At 40.2% G+C, this 18,501-nt stretch overlaps 1 protein-coding gene across 2 annotated transcripts; it reads left to right on the forward strand.

Annotated features, from left to right (window-relative positions):
- Nucleotides 1-10,746: 10,746 nt before the first annotated feature.
- LOC116021065 (putative UDP-glucuronate:xylan alpha-glucuronosyltransferase 3) lies at nucleotides 10,747-15,204 on the forward strand. 2 transcript variants are annotated; one of them, XM_031261670.1, is made up of 4 exons: nucleotides 10,747-10,938; nucleotides 12,678-12,884; nucleotides 13,046-13,683; nucleotides 14,016-15,204. In XM_031261670.1, the coding sequence occupies exons 1-4, from the start codon at nucleotides 10,856-10,858 to the stop codon at nucleotides 15,044-15,046; spliced, it is 1,959 nt and encodes a 652-aa protein (XP_031117530.1). In that variant the 5' UTR covers nucleotides 10,747-10,855; the 3' UTR covers nucleotides 15,047-15,204. The 2 variants fall into 2 exon arrangements, with proteins under 2 accessions (XP_031117530.1, XP_031117532.1); XM_031261672.1 differs by lacking the exon at nucleotides 10,747-10,938 and adding an exon at nucleotides 11,391-11,477.
- The last annotated feature ends 3,297 nt before the right edge of the window (nucleotides 15,205-18,501 follow it).

Here is an 18,501-nt window from a genome sequence, read left to right on the forward strand (position 1 = left end):
TCAACCCAGCCTCGACCCGCAGTTTGCAATTTCTTTTTCAATCCATCCAAGATCGTCCGGTTGGTGTTCTCCACTTGACCATTTGCTTGCGGGTAAGCTACGGCCACCCGGGTATGCCTTATGCCCAAATGAGCCATGAAGTTTTTAAATGGCCGGATGTCAAATTGTGTCCCGTTGTCTGTGATCAATTGAACAGGTACCCCGAAACGAGTAATCACATTTTTCCAAAGGAACTTTTGACACTGTTGAGAAGTGATAGTTGCCAGCGACTTTGCTTCCACCCACTTGGTGAAGTAGTCGATCGCCACGATCACATACTTTTTGCGTCCAGCTGCCATTGTGAATGCTCCGATCAGGTCCACTCCCCACCTCGCAAATGGTATTACCTCGCTGACGGGTTGATAGTAGGTGGCTGGTCGACCTGGTAACTTGTGAAATTCTTGGCAAGTGGCGCATCGTCGAACATACTGCTCGCAATCCAAGTTGATCGAAGGCCAGTAGTAACCCATTAGAACGATCTTTTGCGCGAGTGTTCTCGGTCCTTGATGGGCAGAACAGATCCCCTCATGAACTTCCTCCATCACAATTTTCGCCTCGTCGTTGGTTAAGCACCGAAGAAGCGGTCCACCATATGATCTTTTGTAGAGTCTATCATCGACCAATTGGAAGCGCGGTGCCCTCAACTTAACTTTCTTTGCCCGGGAGGAGTCGTCAGGTAGAGTGCCGTTGGCGATGTAATTCTTCAAGTCGTACATCCAGTCTGGCTCGCCTATCTCGACCGGTCGGACCTCTATGACGTCAATGCTTGGCGCTCCGATTTCTTCAATGCGTGCGATCTTGGACACGTATTCAGGAGCTTCTTGAGTCAACTTGGAGAGCATGTCAGCGTCCGTGTTCTCCATCCTTGGTATTTGGATCAGCTCGTATTTTTTGAATTGTTGTAATAGTTCGAGCGCAATATCCTTGTACTATATCATCCGGTCCTCCTTTGCATCGATCGTGCTGGATAGCTGTCCGATTATCAGCCGGGAGTCTGATCGTGCCCTTAACCGTTCGGCCTTCATCTGCTTAGCCAGTCTCAACCCGCCGATAAGCGCCTTGTATTCTGCTTCGTTGTTAGTAGGTTGGAATTTAAAAATCAAGGCTTGATAAATCTTGAAGGTAGGTTGGAATTTAAAAATCAAGGCTTGATAAATCTTGAAGCCCTCAGGGGAGGTGAGCACAATTCCACCCCCACATCCCTTTTTGCTTGACGACCCATCAGTAGAAACTTCCCACCACGGTTCTTCCAGTGCAGTCGGTCGGGTAGAAACTTCCCACCACGGTTCTTCCAGTGCAGTCGGTCGGTCGGGTTCTGGGTCGCGTGCGGTGCATTCGACAATGAAATGGTCGGGTTCTGGGTCGCGTGCGGTGCATTCGACAATGAAATCAACCAATGCTTGACCCTTGATGGCAGGACGGGGCTTATACTCAATCGCGAACTGCGTGAGCATCATAGCCCATTTGATTAGTCGCCCTGACGATGTTGGATTCCTGAGGATCGTTCCCAACGGTTGATCGGTTAGCACTACTATCGGGTGAGCCTGGAAGTAGGCTGCAAGTCTTCTGGCTGTTACCTAGAGCGCCAACGATGTCTTCTCAAATTTTGTGTACCTCAACTCCGGTCCTTGAAGAGCTTTGCTCACGTAGTAGATCGGCTTCTGGATTCCCTTGTTTTCTTCACGGACGAGTACGGAGCTGACCGCTCGGTCGGACACAGCCAAATAAACGAACAAGACCTCATCTTTCTCTGGCTTTGAGAGGACTGGTGCGGAGCTCAAGTACACCTTCAAATCTTCAAAAGCCGATTGACACGCCGGCGTCCACTCAAAGCCATTCGATTTTTTCAAAATCTGAAAGAACGGTAGAGACTTTTCGGCTGACTTGGATAAGAAACGGCTAAGCGCTGCTAGTCGACCGGTCAGTCGCTGAACATCCTTGACTGATGGGGGGTTGCATCTCCATTATCGCTCTGACCTTCTCGGGGTTTGGCTCGATCCCCCGTCCCGTCATCATGAACCCCAAGAATTTTCCCGTCTGAACAGCAAAAGTACACTTACTTGGGTTCAGACGCAGGTTGAAAGTTTCCATCACCCTGAATGCTCGGGCAAGATCGGTAGGATGAGTTTCCTTCAGTCGACTCTTGATGAGCATGTCATCCACATATGCTTCCATAGTCGATCCGAGCAATCCTTTAAACAGCTTGTTCACCATCCTTTGGTATATAGCTCCGGAGTTCCGCAGACCAAATGCCATTACCACGTAGCAAAACACTCCGTCCGGAGTGATGAAAGCAGTCTTCTCTTCATCTTCTTTGCTCATGAAGATTTGATGGTATCCTTTGAATGCGTCCATGAAACTTAGCAGCTCACATCCGGCTGTTTCATCAACCATCTGGTCGGGATTTGGTAAGGGATATGGATCCTTCGGACAAGCTTTGTTCAAATCGGTGTAGTCAACGCACATTCTCCATGTTGGCGGTTTAGGCGCAAGGACTACGTTGGCTAACCATTCCGGGTAGAGGACCTCTCGGACGTGCCCTACCGCCAAGAGGATGGCGGTATCCTTTTTCACGAATTCCCTTCTTTCACTCGACAGGTGCCTTTTCTTTTGCTTGACCGGTTTCAAACCCGGCTGGATTGATAAGCGGTGGCAAATGACAGATCGATCAACCCCGGGCATGTCTTCCGGTCCCCAAGCAAAAACATTTTTGTATCTCTGCAACACTCCAACGATGTCTTCTCGTAGGTCGACAGGGAGTCCTCGACCGATCTTGACTACTCTTTCGGGTCGGTCGGAGTCAAGTATGATTTCTTCCAATTCTGAGGCAGGTTGTGGTTTTTCCTTCAGCTCTCCATGATCGACCTGCTGGGATATGGTGTGAATCCTGCTTTCCTCCCGGTCCGACTGTTTGACCGCTCGCACGTAGCATTGCCGAGCAGCACGTTAGTCTCCTCGGGCCACTCCAATCCCATTAGGTGTATGGAACTTCATGCACAAGTGGCTCATGGATATAACAGCAGCTGCGCGAGTGATGCCTGGTCGTCCAAGTATGGCGTTGTGAACACACTTCAATTTCACTACCACAAAGTCCATGGTAGTCTTCAATACGTTCGGTTGGCTGCCCAACTCCACGTCCAAGCGGATGACTCCCTCTGCTTCTATGGAGTCGCCCGTGAAACCAGACAGCGGGGTCCGAATGGGGGTTAACCGATCGGTGGACAAACCCAATTGTGTAAAGACATCAAAGTATAAAATGTTCACCGAGCTCCCTGTGTCAACCAGCACCCGCTGGACATCCGTTCTGCTGACATCTAGTGTGATGACGAGCGGGTCATTTTGGGCTTCCCCATGGAGTGGTAGATCATCGTCAGTGAAAGATATTGGCTCTGTACACTTCTTCTTCTCTCGGGGCTCCGAGTGGATCGTCCCAACGTACTTCTTCTTCTCTCGGGGCTCCGAGTGGATCGTCCCAACGTATATCTTCTTCTCTCGGGGCTCCGAGTGGATCGTCCCAACGTATAAGTTCCTCGCCCACTGCTTCCTTTGGCGCGAAGAATCACCTCCTTCAGGGCCCCCATAGATGACGTGGATCACTGGTTTCTTTCCGACCGCCTTCTCGTCAGCTCACCTGGGTGGGACGAATGCCTTGTTGTTCTTTTCGGGATTCATTTTCCACACATTCCTCTCCGTTTTTCCTTTGTTTCTATCGCCTTCATCACAAATTGCCCCAACTCTCCATTTTGAATGAGTTNGAGCTCCCTGTGTCAACCAGCACCCGCTGGACATCCGTTCCGCTGACATCTAGTGTGATGACGAGCGGGTCATTTTGGGCTTCCCCATGGAGTGGTAGATCATCGTCAGTGAAAGATATTGGCTCTGTACGCTTCTTCTTCTCTCGGGGCTCCGAGTGGATCGTCCCAACGTATAAGTTCCTCGCCCACTGCTTCCTTTGGCGCGAAGAATCACCTCCTTCAGGGCCCCCGTAGATGACGTGGATCACTGGTTTATTTCCGACCGCCTTCTCGTCAGCTGACCCGGGTGGGACGAATGCCTTGTTGTTCTTTTCGGGATTCCTTTTCCACACATTCCTCTCCGTTTTTCCTTTGTTTCTATCGCCCTTCATCACAAATTGCCCCAACTCTCCATTTTGAATGAGTTGTTCAATGAGCATGCGCAAGGCCATGCACTCCGAAGTATTGTGTCCTTTGACTCTGTGGAAAGCACAATACTTGCTCTTGTCCTCCCCCTCAGGTACCGGTTCTGGCGGGTGGATCAGGTTGCATTGCTCGGCAAACTGCAAAACTTCCACCAGGGGTCTGTTCAACGAAGTGAAACGTGGTACGTCATCTGGTCGATTGTGTTGTTTGACGTGTTTGAACGGTGGTTTATTTTTCCTCTGATCATGGCCTCTGTCCCGATTGGCCGGCTGCTCATCACGTCTTTTTGCCATGTTGGCTTCGGTGGCGTCTGCATGATGTTTAGCTCTGGTGATGGCCTCCTCATAGGTTCGGGGGGGATTAACTATGAGGTCGTAGTAGAGCGCCCCAGAACACAGTGATGCAAGGAAGGCTTGGATTGCCACCTGGTCCTCCATTAGTTCAACCTCATCAACCTCACGTTCCCATCTGAATAAGAAAGTAGACAACGGTTCTCCCACGGCTTGATTTACCTTGTTCAGGCAGGTGTAAGATTTCTTTCTCGATTTACTTGCAGCGAAGCGCTTTACGAACTTATCGGCCAGCTGGCCGAAATTTCTGATCGAACCTCGCTCTAAATCCTTGAACCATTCGGCCGCCTTACCGACTAAGGTGTCGAAGAAAGCTCTGCAAATGACCGCATCGCTTACTCCCAACATCAGCATGTTGCCGTAATACATGTCGATATGCTCTTGCGGGTCATACCGCCCGGAATAAGTGTGGGCCAACGGGATCTGGAGGTCCTGCGGGTAGTGGGCATTCATGATGTCGTCCGTAAAGGGGGTGGCAATTAGCGGGCATGATGGTTCTTTTCTCGCCCCGACTTTCTCGCGAAGTTCTTGTTGCAAACGATCTATTCTTTCCTGCATCCTGGCCATTTGGCGACGGGGACTATCTTCTTCATCGGGTCGCCTCTCTTCCCTAGCCGGTCGATCGTCTACTCGACTAGTCCTCCGATCACGTACTCGACCGACCGGTCGTGCCCTTCTATCAGCTGAACGGGCACCCCCATATTGTGCACTTCCAGTGCTGCTTTCTTCCACAGTCCTCCGGGACCTTTGTCTCGCGTGTTCATTGTCATTCTGAGGCCCCAGCCGAGATCTAACACTATTCTGGATGCGATCAAAAGCGCTCCTACGTTGGATGGGATCATACCGACATCCCTCTCGATTGGACCTCCGTGTGTGATTTGTAGATTGGACTTCCTCCAAGTTACGATCTTGAGGTTGGGGGTGCGACCGTTGCCTCTGGGAAGGTTGGGGCACCTGTTGTTCCACGGCGGGGATTTGAGGAATTGCCATCATTTGGGGAGTGGGTGATACGACATAGTATCCAGGAGTTCCCGGCCACGTTTGGTACATCGGAGTCAATCCTTGTTGTGGAGTTCCTTGCAACGGGTTTCCCCCAAGTGCACCTGGTGTTGGAGTCAGCATTTGGCCCGCTGGGGGCAGCATGGCATATGTTACTGGAATTTGAAAACTCATTTGCCCAGCATGTCCGCCTACATTCGGGTTGACCGGTTGGGTAGGTCGTGCATCTTGCCTTTGGTTGGATGTCAGCTCGTTCATTAGGCTCCTAGATCGATCCAACTGGCGACGTAGATCATCTTCTAGGAGTGTTTCAATCACATTGTCAGGGTGAGGCCCAACCTGCCGGGTTGGACTCCCCCTACGCGCATGACTTTGGCTCAAACTTTTCCTGCTGTTCGTCATTTTGAGGACAATAGAGGGTTGTGAGAAGAAAGAAAAATAACGGGATAGACGAAGTGACTTGTCCGTTCCCCACAGACGGCGCCAATGATAGCGTTAATGTAAACGGGGTCTACGATTACGCTACGGATATGTGTGTTACGTGAGGTGAAGGGTGTCGCTCAGCCGGTCAATCGGTCGCTCTACCGGTTAACGACTGAGCGGTGAGAAGCTATGTCGCTCTAGGGTGACGAATAGTAACAAGGAGAGAGCCAGAGAGATCCTTCCTCTATCGCAAGTGTCTCTCCCTCTATTTATACTAAGCAGGTCACGTGAGTACTCAACAGATGACATGCGGATGGTCTGACGTGTCATGTCAACATTGGTCACATCGAACAGTCGCTCTGCAGGATCTCCGTGACGTTTAGGTGCTCGAGGTGGCAGATCAATTACTCACAAAATGCCATCACTTGTCGCCTCGAGCATTGCAAACGATTAGAGACTTCGGGGAGCTCGAATGATTCCTGTAGGTCGGAATCTCCTAGCTCCCTAGTAGGCTGCCCGTAGGGCGGCAATGAGTCAACCGTAGGGTGGCAGCGGGTCGCCCGTAGGGCGGTAATAGGCTGACCAAGTGGTTGCTGACGAAGCGTAGAGTGATCGATGCGGATCGGCCAAGTGGTTGTTGGCGCGTAGAGTGGTCGATGCGGACCGACCGAGCGGTTGTTGACGAAGTGTAGAGTGGTCGATGCGGACCGACCGAGCGGTTGTTGACGAAGTGTAGAGTAGTCGATGCGGATCGGCCAAGTGGTTGTCAAGTAGGGTAGCAAAGTGCACGGTCCGCCTAGTCCAATTGCGTATTTACCCATCAATAGGCAATAACGTTAACCATTCAATACTCCAAAGGACACTTGAGTCTTCATATGTCCAGAAATACAATAATTGAGATAATGGCCACACATTATTATTATATTCATAACATAGAGTTATTTTTAATGATTTTTTTAAAAAAAAAAGAACTTTACCTGACACGGTACACTATTATAAATGATTTATTATCAAAACATGTGATCCATAAATGGAATAATTAATTAAGAAAAATATTTGTTGTACTCTTAAAAATTTTCTCAATTTTTATTTCTATTTGTGTTTAAATTTGATAAGAGGAAAAAAATAAATGAATGGATAAATGTCATGGCCCTGTACTAAATTGAGCAATCAAAGCATGCCAAATCATAGGGGTATAAAATAGGAATACAAATTGAGAGTACATATAAAATTACTCATTAATTAATAATTAATAATGAAAAAAAAAAGATTTTACTGTAAAAGTACTTGCAGTATTACACAGCAATTTATATCATGGATCAGGATCCACATAGCATTATAGACACTGAATCAAAACGATGAGGTACAAAATTTATACTCGTAAGGTACAAAATTTTATAGCACAAGACATAAAAAAATACAACACAAGACACATACACATGTTATATACATTTACTTATTTTTCAAATATGATGTAGGTACATAATTTGTGTTCATATGCACGGAATTTTACAACACAAAACACAGAAATTCATAACATGAGATATAATTACAAATTTGTTTTAGGTACTGAATTCATGCTCAAGATATAGAATTTCATAGCACAAGATAAAAAAACTCACAACATAAGATACATACACATCAATCATTATTCTATAGACCATGGTCCACACGTTTGTGTGAACCATAAATAAAATGTGCATTTTTAATATACTAAAAGTACATTATTTGTATATATAAAGTACATTATTTAAAAGTACATGATTTTTTTATATATTATTAAATAATTTACATTCAATACATAAATAATGTACTGTAAGTATATTAAAAATGTATAATTTGCCTATACACATACATCAGAGTTTACCGTGCACTGTGAACACTGATATTCACAGAATAATTTTTCCATGGTATAAGGATTGGTATATATTACACTATTACTTAACTTGGGATTGGACCAACCGGAACATCCTACCCCACAATCATGCCAACCCAAATAACTTCATGATCTCAAAGCAAGCTCAAAATTGTTACTCAAAATTAGGACCATGAGTTGACCCCTGGATCAACCCATTCTATGTCCAACACATTCTATAAAACAAGACCAGGAAGATAATAAGCTGTACATTGTACAGCCTTAATTAAGTAAATACGGAGTATGATTACTTTTTTAAGGATTTTTAAAACTAAGGCACATGCACATATGACTCGTATGCTTAGAGCATCATTATCAGTGGGGATATTTCGCGGTTATTGAGGAGTTTTTGTAAGTGTGATTAGGAAAGAGAAAATGAGATGAGAGAAAAAAATAAATAAAACAAATCAATTTTTTTTATAAAAAATGATAAATAATTGAAGTTGTCAACAGCAGCAGACATTGGGAGAAAAAAAAGAGAACCAAAAAAAAAAGAAAGCTTCAGTGTGTAATTGTCAGTTGTGGGGGTCACAATAATCCCATATGTTAAAATGAGGATTATCTCCACTCATTTTTACATTCACATCAGTTCATTGAATCATTCTGAAGTTTATTTACTAACATTATCTCCTCATTCTCCATAGATGGAGATGCTCTTAGTACCACGTAAAATGAATAATGAAAGTTTTAAATTTGTATTAGATACAAAATCAATATTATTCCGTCTTTTTATTTTAAATTTGTACAGGAAACATAATGTTTATTAGTATCGTAAACTTTTCTATATATATGTACACACCAAAATACACCGTACATATTAATATAAATAATTATTGTATATAAATATTTTAAATTATTGTAAAATATTATTCATTTTTATTTGTTTTATGAGCAAAACCATTGAACAAAATACAATTTAAGTGCTCCATTAGTCCCTAGACTATTGTAATTGTTCAATAGCCATTAAATATGTTGACCTGACTAGATTACATAGGGATGATATGGTTGCCAAATCACTAATTAATACTCCGTAATATGTTCACTTTGTGACTTTTTAGTCACGTCAAATATCTGTTAAAATTTAATGTTTGTAGTGATATACTAAAGGAGCAATAATGAAAAATTTTAGGTATCTTTTTTCTCTCATTGCTATCCCAATCGTCATATACAATATACTCTTTTTATTTGCTATTATTGAGGTGATTTGTGGTCTAAAATTTTGAACATCCATCTTCCAGGCAAGTTACAAGCATATGGTCAAAGTTTATTTGATTAAAAGATGTCTCAAATTTCAAATAATATGTCGTTTTGAAAGTTATGAAGAATTTCAATATAGATACATGGAGTTGCTACCGATTAGGATGTTTTTGAGTTATGTCAATCCTAGTAAATAATTCCAAGCATGCCCACGATATGGAGTAAATGTTTATTTTCCATAATGTAAATTCTTTAGTTACCATTTGATTATTCAAAATTAAAATTTGAGAAGTGATTAATCTAAATTTTCCAAAATTTTGTACGGAGTATTTGTTAAACAGAAATAAAAAATAAAAAATCTGATAGTGTTTAGGTGGATTGATACTGAGGTTTCCGAGCATGTTGCAAAGATAAGTTCGAGAGCTAATGAAGAGCCTTGATAAAAGTGACAAAAACATGTTAAAGCTTGAAGTTGAAAATAAAAAATCGAGTTGTGGAAATTTGTAGTGAGTCCAATCTATATTTTTTTTAAAAAAAAAGTGAGTCTAATTACGCCAGTGACTAAAAACCCACAAAGCAACAATTCAATAACAAAATGGGGTGCTGCATGGGTAGCTCAGTTGGTTACATGAGTGAAGCTTGAAAAGAAAGACTAAAGATTAAAGTAAGGGGTTCTTTGTGCACAGTAAGCAAAGGTCTAGCTTCTGTGTTCAGTTTAGTTATTATGATTTACATCCTTCCAGATGATTTGTCGGGACCAAACCTCTGTGTTCAGCTGTGTTTAAAATATATATCCAACGATCAAGAAGGCTCAAGTGGATGAATTTAAATTTTAAAAAAAATCTTTATTCAGTAGTGCATTAAAAAGGAGAAAAATAATTTTTTTTAAAAAAAGGAAAAAAAGCATAGAATTGGTAAGACAATAAATAGTCGTTAAACAAAGACCAATAAAATGCCCATGTAATGTTAACCAAAACTTCATCTTCCATTCATCTAATTTTTATTTTTATTTTTTATAGAAAACTTATAAAAGTGAATCCAAATTAGTATCATTAATTCATGTTTGTATTTCTATGCTTATTAAATTATACATTATATTACAAATATTATAATTTTTATTGAACAAAATTAAACTTACACTATTATACCTCTTTTAATATATATATATAGTCATCATCAGGTGCGGCCTGGTCATTAGGTGTGATCGTGCGACATATTTTAAGCCATTAGATCATATCAAGTCATCAAATCAACGCACAATATATATGTTACAAAACACACAATTCTACGTACTAAAACGCACCAGAGGACCGACAAAACACACAATTCCATACTATAACCAAATGCACATATTTACTTAAAATTCATCAATATACATGATAAAACGCATCATTCTACGTATTATCTAAATAACTTGGAGATGTGATTGAGTGAAAGAGACTCATCCATCCTTAACGAGATTAGTCACTGTGTTTGATGGTGAAAATCTCGAGTTACACCCAAAAAAATAATTATTATCTAAATTATCAACTATATTTATAATATGAATTTTACAATTCTGTATTCTATAAATTTATTTTTAACAAATTCAATATTAGGTTGCATTGCGGACAGAATACTCTTCATGTAATAAAAGCAAATAAAATCGGTCGCTCCTTCACAGATTTTAAACTCTACTCGATGCTCCAGTGTTTTACAGTGGGGTTTCGTTTTGTTGCTCTCTTGGATCGGACTCAGATGCCATTTTTCTAGGAGCTGCTACTAAGTTGAAAATGAGAGGAACCCTTGGTGGAGTCGGTGGTGCTTCCCCTAGTCTCATTGAGCCCAGACACAGGCTCTCTTCTTCTGCATCTATGTACCCCTCTGCTCCTTCTTTCTGTTCCTCTGCTTTGATCCCTTCATTTTGTTGCAAATTAAGTTGCTGAGTTGACTTTGTGTTGCTGAAAGTTTTAAAGTTTGTTTGTATATGTATCTATGAGTTTCTGATTGGTCTATGAATGACTGTGCAGTTGTTGATCTTTTTGCTGTTTAAGCATAAGAAATTGATGCGGAGTATTATTATTTTTTATTTTTTGGTTTAGATTTTCGAATTTGAGTTCAGAACCATGTGTAAGAGTGTTCGTATACTTGATCAGTAATTCAGTATGTGTTTTTGCAAATGTGGCTGCTAAATTTAGTGCCTAGTTCTGAAACCATCCGGTATTATATTTGTGTATGTGCAGATTTTTTTTTTTGTGGATGATGAGGGAAATCCCACAACCCTTGTGAGTGTGAGTAAACCCCACCCTAGTCGGCAAAGGACCAAAAGGAAGTAAATCAACCTAGGTTACCCATAGCTGACATGCTCAAATCAATGGGACAAGGATTCAAACTCATGACCTTGTGGTTACAAGTGTAGATCTCTTTCCATCTTGGCTGGGGTTACAATGTTTGTGTATGTGCAGTTTTTTGATTGATGGATTGAGGTGTAAAAACAATTGGACTGCCAGTGTTGATCTTTTTACTGTTTTATATGTTGGGGCTAGTCTATAATGTGGGAGTGTTTGTTTGGAATGGCAAATGTGTTTCAGGTGGGGCTTGGGGCATAGGTGGGGAATTAGAAACTTTTGCAATGTATTGACCATAATTTGAAACTATAATTGAGTGACTGGCATGGTCAAATGTGGTTTATTGATCTTCAAGGGTCAGTTTTCCAAACTTTACGTCAATTTTTCCAAAACCAAATCTTAGAGTTGGTAGTGTGTTATTTTATTTTTCAGCTTTCAAGGATTAAGCTTATTGATGATTATCTATCACTTAGAGATATGTGAAAAGTTCAGGCATGGATATCTGCCGGGAATTTTGTAAAAAATGGTTTTATATGTGTGATCAGGCCGAGGGATGCAAATGCTGAATTAGTAATATACAATGCTCTACTTTTAATTCAGGAGTTTTACTTTGAATTTTAGATACACTTCACTGGAATTCTTTGTGTTGGAATAACAGAACGTCTGTGTGATGTTGGTTTAGTTGTTTCATTAGCATCTAATGTCTGCTGACAAACAACTTAATTGACTTATCGCCTTGATATCAAAACCTGGTTGCCAGCTATATGTTTATATTATATTGTTCTAAAGAATGGATGCAGCACATTGCAAACCCCCATGAGATGCTCAAGCATCAAATTCATTCTTCTTTGCATTTGCAGTCCTATTTCTAGTCTGTCTAATTAAGAAAGAGCTAATAATAATAATAATACTAATAATCATCATCATCATCATCATCATCTTCATCTTTTGAACACACTGTTTTGAATATTTAAAACTACTAAACCTTATGGCCATTGCGGAATTCTAGCGCATTCTTTGACCATATTGGTTCTAAATGTGTAATTAGTTATTTTCTGTGTCAGAAAGCAGATGAATAAGTACACACAGCCCCATCTGAACCATGTTTCACCAATGTGAACTCAATTGGATTTTCTGTAATACACCTGTGAAGTGCTTCATGATCATTATTTCCACATCTTTGCTTAAATCACTCTCCAATCTATTTCCACACTTTCCAAGATGTTGCTCTATACTTTATATGCTAATCAGCTTTTGTTTCATCCAGTGAGGAGACCAACAAAAGGAGGCTTTTGAGAAGTAAAAGCTACAAAGAAGGGGATAAGGCACTCTTCAGTCCCACCAAAGATAAGTCTCTGACCTGCAAATTCCCTATATTGAAGCTTGCCTTTGCTGTTATTGCATTGGGAGCGCTGTTTACACTATGGCATTCTCCAGCAATTCATTCTGAGATTTCGGCAAATTCAGGATCTAGGTAATATGTCATCTTTTTTTTTTTTAATCATATTCTCATTAAAACAAAGCCTGACTAACCTTTAGATAGTCTTTCAGTAATTTACTTTAAGCCTTATGGGAGGAGTGACCAATAACATTTCTTGTCATATTAGTATAATGACAATTTTCTGAATCTTTCAGGTCATTTTTGGTAGACAAACAGACAAGAAAGGATGCTGGTGTTGATCAACGATATATTTCTGTTTCAGATATTCAATGGGACCAAATGTCACGAGTTATTGAGAAACTGACTGATACACATGAGTCTTTGGGTGTAGGGTTGTTAAACTTTAATGACAATGAAATTGATCACTGGAAAGAGCTATTACCTGATGCAGAACATGTGATATTGAACCTGGATTATATCTCAAATAATGTCACTTGGGATACATTATATCCTGAATGGATAGATGAAGAAGAAGAATTTGAGGTTCCCACTTGTCCTACCTTGCCCAAGCTTCAGGTTCCGCGCAAACCACGCATTGATCTGATAGCAGTAAAACTACCCTGCAAGAAGCCCGGGGACTGGTCGAGAGATGTGGCTCGTCTACACTTGCAACTTGCAGCAGCGAGGTTTGCTGCCACTGCTAAAGGATTTCATCCAGTGCATGTACTCTTGGTCACTGAGTGTTTCCCCACTCCAAATTTGTTTACTTGCAAAGATCTAGTCGCACGTGAAGGAAATTTGTGGTTATATAAACCAAATTTAAACACTTTGAGGGATAAACTTCAACTTCCCGTTGGATCGTGTGAACTTGCAGTTCCTCTCAAGGCTAAAGGTCAGTTGTAGATACATGTTTTCCTTTCATCTACAGTCACCCATAGCCAATGCATCTGCATTGTTTAAAAAGAATTTCCAACTACACTTTTATGGTTGTCCCATCTCTGTCTGTAATCATCCAATGGGTTAGAGAATGCCAGCTGATTTATATCATAGAATAGTTAACAGCATCCAGTTCTTTTTTGGGGTTAGGGTTCTCACTGACCAAGCACTGCTTCATTATTTCAGAAATAAGGCCTCCAAAATGAAGTTACTTCATTCCTTAACACGTGGTAATAAATGCTAATGACTTTTTTTTTTTTTTTTTAATTTATTTTAAATGATATGCAGAGCAATGGCACTCTGGTAATGCACGTCGAGAAGCATATGCAACAATCCTGCACTCAGCACATTTTTATGTGTGTGGGGCCATAGCTGCAGCTCAGAGCATTCGCATGGCAGGTTCTACTCGGGATCTTGTGATACTTGTTGACGAGACAATTAGTGACTATCATAGGGGAGGATTGGAGGCAGCAGGATGGAAAATTCATACAATAAAAAGAATCAGAAACCCAAAAGCTGAACAAGATGCCTACAATGAATGGAACTATAGCAAATTCCGTCTCTGGCAGTTGACAGATTATGACAAAATCATCTTCATTGATGCTGATTTGTTAATACTAAGAAATATCGACTTTCTCTTTGAGATGCCAGAAATAACTGCAACGGGAAATAATGCTACACTGTTTAATTCAGGGGTGATGGTTGTTGAACCGTCAAACTGCACATTTCAGTTGTTGATGGATCATATCAATGAGATTGAATCATACAACGGTGGGGACCAAGGGTATTTGAACGAGATCTTCACATGGTGGCACCGAATCCCAAAACACATGAACTTTCTGAAACACTATTGGGAAGGTGATGAGGAGGAGAAGAAAGAAATGAAAACACAGCTGTTTGGTGCAGATCCTCCAGTCCTGTATGTTCTTCACTATTTAGGGTTGAAACCATGGTTATGCTTCCGTGACTACGATTGCAACTGGAATGTTGAGAAATTGCACGAGTTTGCAAGTGATGTTGCGCATAGGACATGGTGGAAAATCCACGATGCAATGCCGGAGAACTTGCACAAGTACTGCTTGCTTAGATCCAAACAGAAGGCGGCCTTGGAGTGGGATCGAAGGGAAGCCGAGAAAGCTAACTACACAAATGGCCATTGGAAGGTCAAGATAAAAGACCCGCGTTTACAGATATGTTTTGAAGATTTTTGCTTCTGGGAGAGCATGCTATGGCACTGGGGAGAAACAAATTGGACAGATAATTCAACTTCTACTCCAACACCACCTATGGTTAAAACTGTTTCACTCTCCTCTTTATAATTGGAGATGTATATGAGTATATGACACACAGAAGAATCAGCTTTTAGCTATTGAAATTGAAAGAATGCTACAATGTATAAGTATATTCTTTTGCTTCTTGAACTCAATTGCTTAGCCACTTCATGTGTTGAAGCCCTATGTATAAGTATTTTCCTGCACATTGTTAACCTCCCTCTCACTCTCCCTCTCCCTTACCCATCACAGATCAGTTCTTGTCCTAAACCCCATTTGCAAAAGCTCCTATTAATGGGATTATAGAGATATTTGCTTATAGTTTAGTTGGAAATACGCTTTGCTTTTGACAATAAAGAATGCTCAGACCTAAGTTTAGTTAAGGGTAGGGATATCAAAATGGGCCAAAGTTTCGCAGTGGGGCAATTTATATCGTGGACCAGGGTGCACAATGCATTGTGCACCCCGTACCAAAATATTAGGAGATAAGTTAGGCAATCATCCTGTGTATTTATGTTAGTAACACAGGTTGTGATGTGTTTGTGCATTCGAATGTTTAGGAGGATGAGTTCTGTGTATTTTGTGTCAATATTCTATGTATTCTAGGCAACCGTTCTGTGTATTCATGTTATTAACACATGTTGTGATGTGTTTGTGCATTCGAATGTTATGAGAATGAGTTCTGTGTATTTTGTGTTAATATTATGTTTATTCTAGGCAAACGTTCTGTGTATTCATATTAGTAACATTCGAATGTTAGGAGGATGAGTTCTGTGTATTTTGTGTCAATATTCTGTGTATTCTAGGCAACCATTCTTTGTATTCTAGGCAACCGTTCTGTGTATTCATGTTAATAACACATGTTGTGATGTGTTTGTGCATTCGAATGTTAGGATACACAAAATATAAGCCCAAGTATTATCTCTTACGTTCCATGTTTTTCAAATTTCACAATGTTGTTTAAATATTCAACTTTTGTCGTGTGTGTTTTTGTGATCTAATGAATTTGTGTGTTTCTTGTTCTTGCTTCTTCGCCATTGTTTTTATTGTTGTTTAAATTACAGTTATATTTCAATTTTTTTTAAAAAAAAAAAAAGAAGAAAAACTCGTAACAATACCGCTGGTTTCGGACCAGGATCCACAATACATTGGAATAACGATCCTCGCAGTGGGGTAGTTAGGGACTAAAAGTTTTGGCCTGTGCGAGTTGTAGCCAACTCGCGAGCTTCCCAAAAAAGAGTTACACAGCAACTCAGCAAGGCAACAATCTACCCTGCTGTGTAACGTGTATATATATAACATTTAATTATTTTCTTTTACTTTCTTAAGTTGGCTTGCGAGTTGAAGAATTATAGCCCGCGGGCTTCGTGGGTTGACCTGCAAAAATTTCAACCTGCAATGGGGTAGGCTAGCCTGCATTCACAGTTCACCGTGAATGAATATAAATGAATATATATTCATTCACTGTGAATATATATACATTTTCACATTTTCAAAAAAAAAAAAATATACGTATTCACAGTTCACAGTGAATGAATATATATTCACAGTAGTGAACTGTGAATATGTATATATGTGAATGTATATATATTCATTCACAGTGAAATATGTATATATATTCACAGTTCAGTGTTGTGTACTGTGAATATATATATATATATATATATATATATATATATATATATATATATATATATATTACAGAACACACCATTCTACGTACTAAAACGCACCAGAGGACCGATAAAACACACCATTCCACACAATATACCAAATGCACCTATTTACTAAAAATTCATCAATATACTTAATAAAACACATCATTCTACGTTTTAAAATGTACCACAACGTGTCTCATGTCAGATTATAAGCATACACTATTTACACATTAGAAAGCATGTGCTAAAATATGCACCATTCTACGTATTAAAATGCACCATTTTACGTATTAAAATGCACCACACTTATTAGAAACACATGTGTTAAAATACACATCATTCAATGTATTAAAATGCACCAAACGACGTATTAAAACACACCATTCCACAACATAGTTACACATCATTCTACGTATGAAAATGCACCAGCAGATAGATTAAAACACACCATTCCACAACATAGTTAATGCCCCAACATACGTAATAAAACGCACCACAACATGTATTCAAACGCACCACACTATGTACTAAAATGCACCATTTCAATTCATGTAATATAAATACTAAAATTACCATTATAACCTCACTTAAACATACGCGAATTTCAGTAGGATTAATGAAATTGGACGGTGCAGATTAGGCCGCATGACCGCACCGAAGCTCGTCGCCGCATTGGAACAAATATATATATATATATATATATATATATATATATATATATATATATATATATATATATATATATATATATATATATATATAGGGTTGCGCTCTCATGCGAACTCTCGCCCAGGTAGAAAATGAGAACGCTCCACAGTCGTCCACGTGTCCAGATCAACAAATCAGATGCAATTATAAAAAAATAACGCGGTGGCATTTTCGTAAATAACTGGAACTTTGGTGCACCTAGTTTCACTTACAAGTGCACCTAGTTTCACTTAAAAGTGCACCTAATTTCACTTACAAGTGCACCTATTTTCGAACATATTTTCACTTACAAGTGCGAGTAATTTACCTTGTTAATATTCATGCACCTATTTTCGCAAATATTTTCACTTACAAATGCAAGTAATTTACCTTGTTAATATTCATGCACCTGGGTGCAACCTAGGTGCACCTAGTTTTAACATAGGTTGCACCTAGTTATAACATTAGGTGCACTTAGTATTGATACTCACTGTACAATTCACTTGCACCTGTAATACATTTTACTTGCACTTGTGCAAGTAATTTACTTTGTTAACATTCATGCACATGGTTGTAACTTATGTGCACCTAGTTATAACATTAAGTGCACCTAGTTATAATATTAGGTTCACTTAGTATTAATGCTCATTGTAGAATTTACTTGCACTTGTAATACATTTTACTTGCACGTGTGCACCTATTTTCACTTGCAGGTGCAAGTAATTTACCTTGTTAACATTTATGCACCTGGGTGCACCTATGTGCACCTAGTTATAACATGACGTGCACCTAGTTATAACGTTAAGTGCAACTACATTCCGGACATGTGTCGCGGCTGTAATTCGTCCGCATTTCTCTCCTGGGCGGCCAGTACGCATTTGAACGCGATCCTATATATATATATATATATATATATATATATAAAATTTCAGGTGCGGTCGTGCTCTCCCGTCCGGCCATGCAATCACACACCACTCAATGTTACGAAATACACCACTCAATGTTAAGAAACACTGATGAGGAGAGTAGCATTCAACCATGGTGGGAGGGAAGATACACAAAGAAAAAAAAAACACTGTGGCTCTACTAGAGCTAATGGTACAAACTCAAGTAAAACAAACGCAGAGCATTACCAAGAAGAAGCCAAGAAGAGCAATC

The sequence above is a fragment of the Ipomoea triloba genome, chromosome 5 (assembly GCF_003576645.1).
Source record: "Ipomoea triloba cultivar NCNSP0323 chromosome 5, ASM357664v1".
NCBI lineage: Eukaryota > Viridiplantae > Streptophyta > Magnoliopsida > Solanales > Convolvulaceae > Ipomoea > Ipomoea triloba.

Bases quoted from the DNA above. Each gene is read 5' to 3' on its own strand.
- LOC116021065 (XM_031261670.1), top strand. From the start codon at position 10,856: ATGAGAGGAACCCTTGGTGGAGTCGGTGGTGCTTCCCCTAGTCTCATT. The intron at 10,939-12,677 runs GTACCCCTCTGC...TGTTTCATCCAG, and splicing joins CTCTCTTCTTCTGCATCTAT to TGAGGAGACCAACAAAAGGA. The intron at 13,684-14,015 runs GTCAGTTGTAGA...AATGATATGCAG, and splicing joins AGTTCCTCTCAAGGCTAAAG to AGCAATGGCACTCTGGTAAT.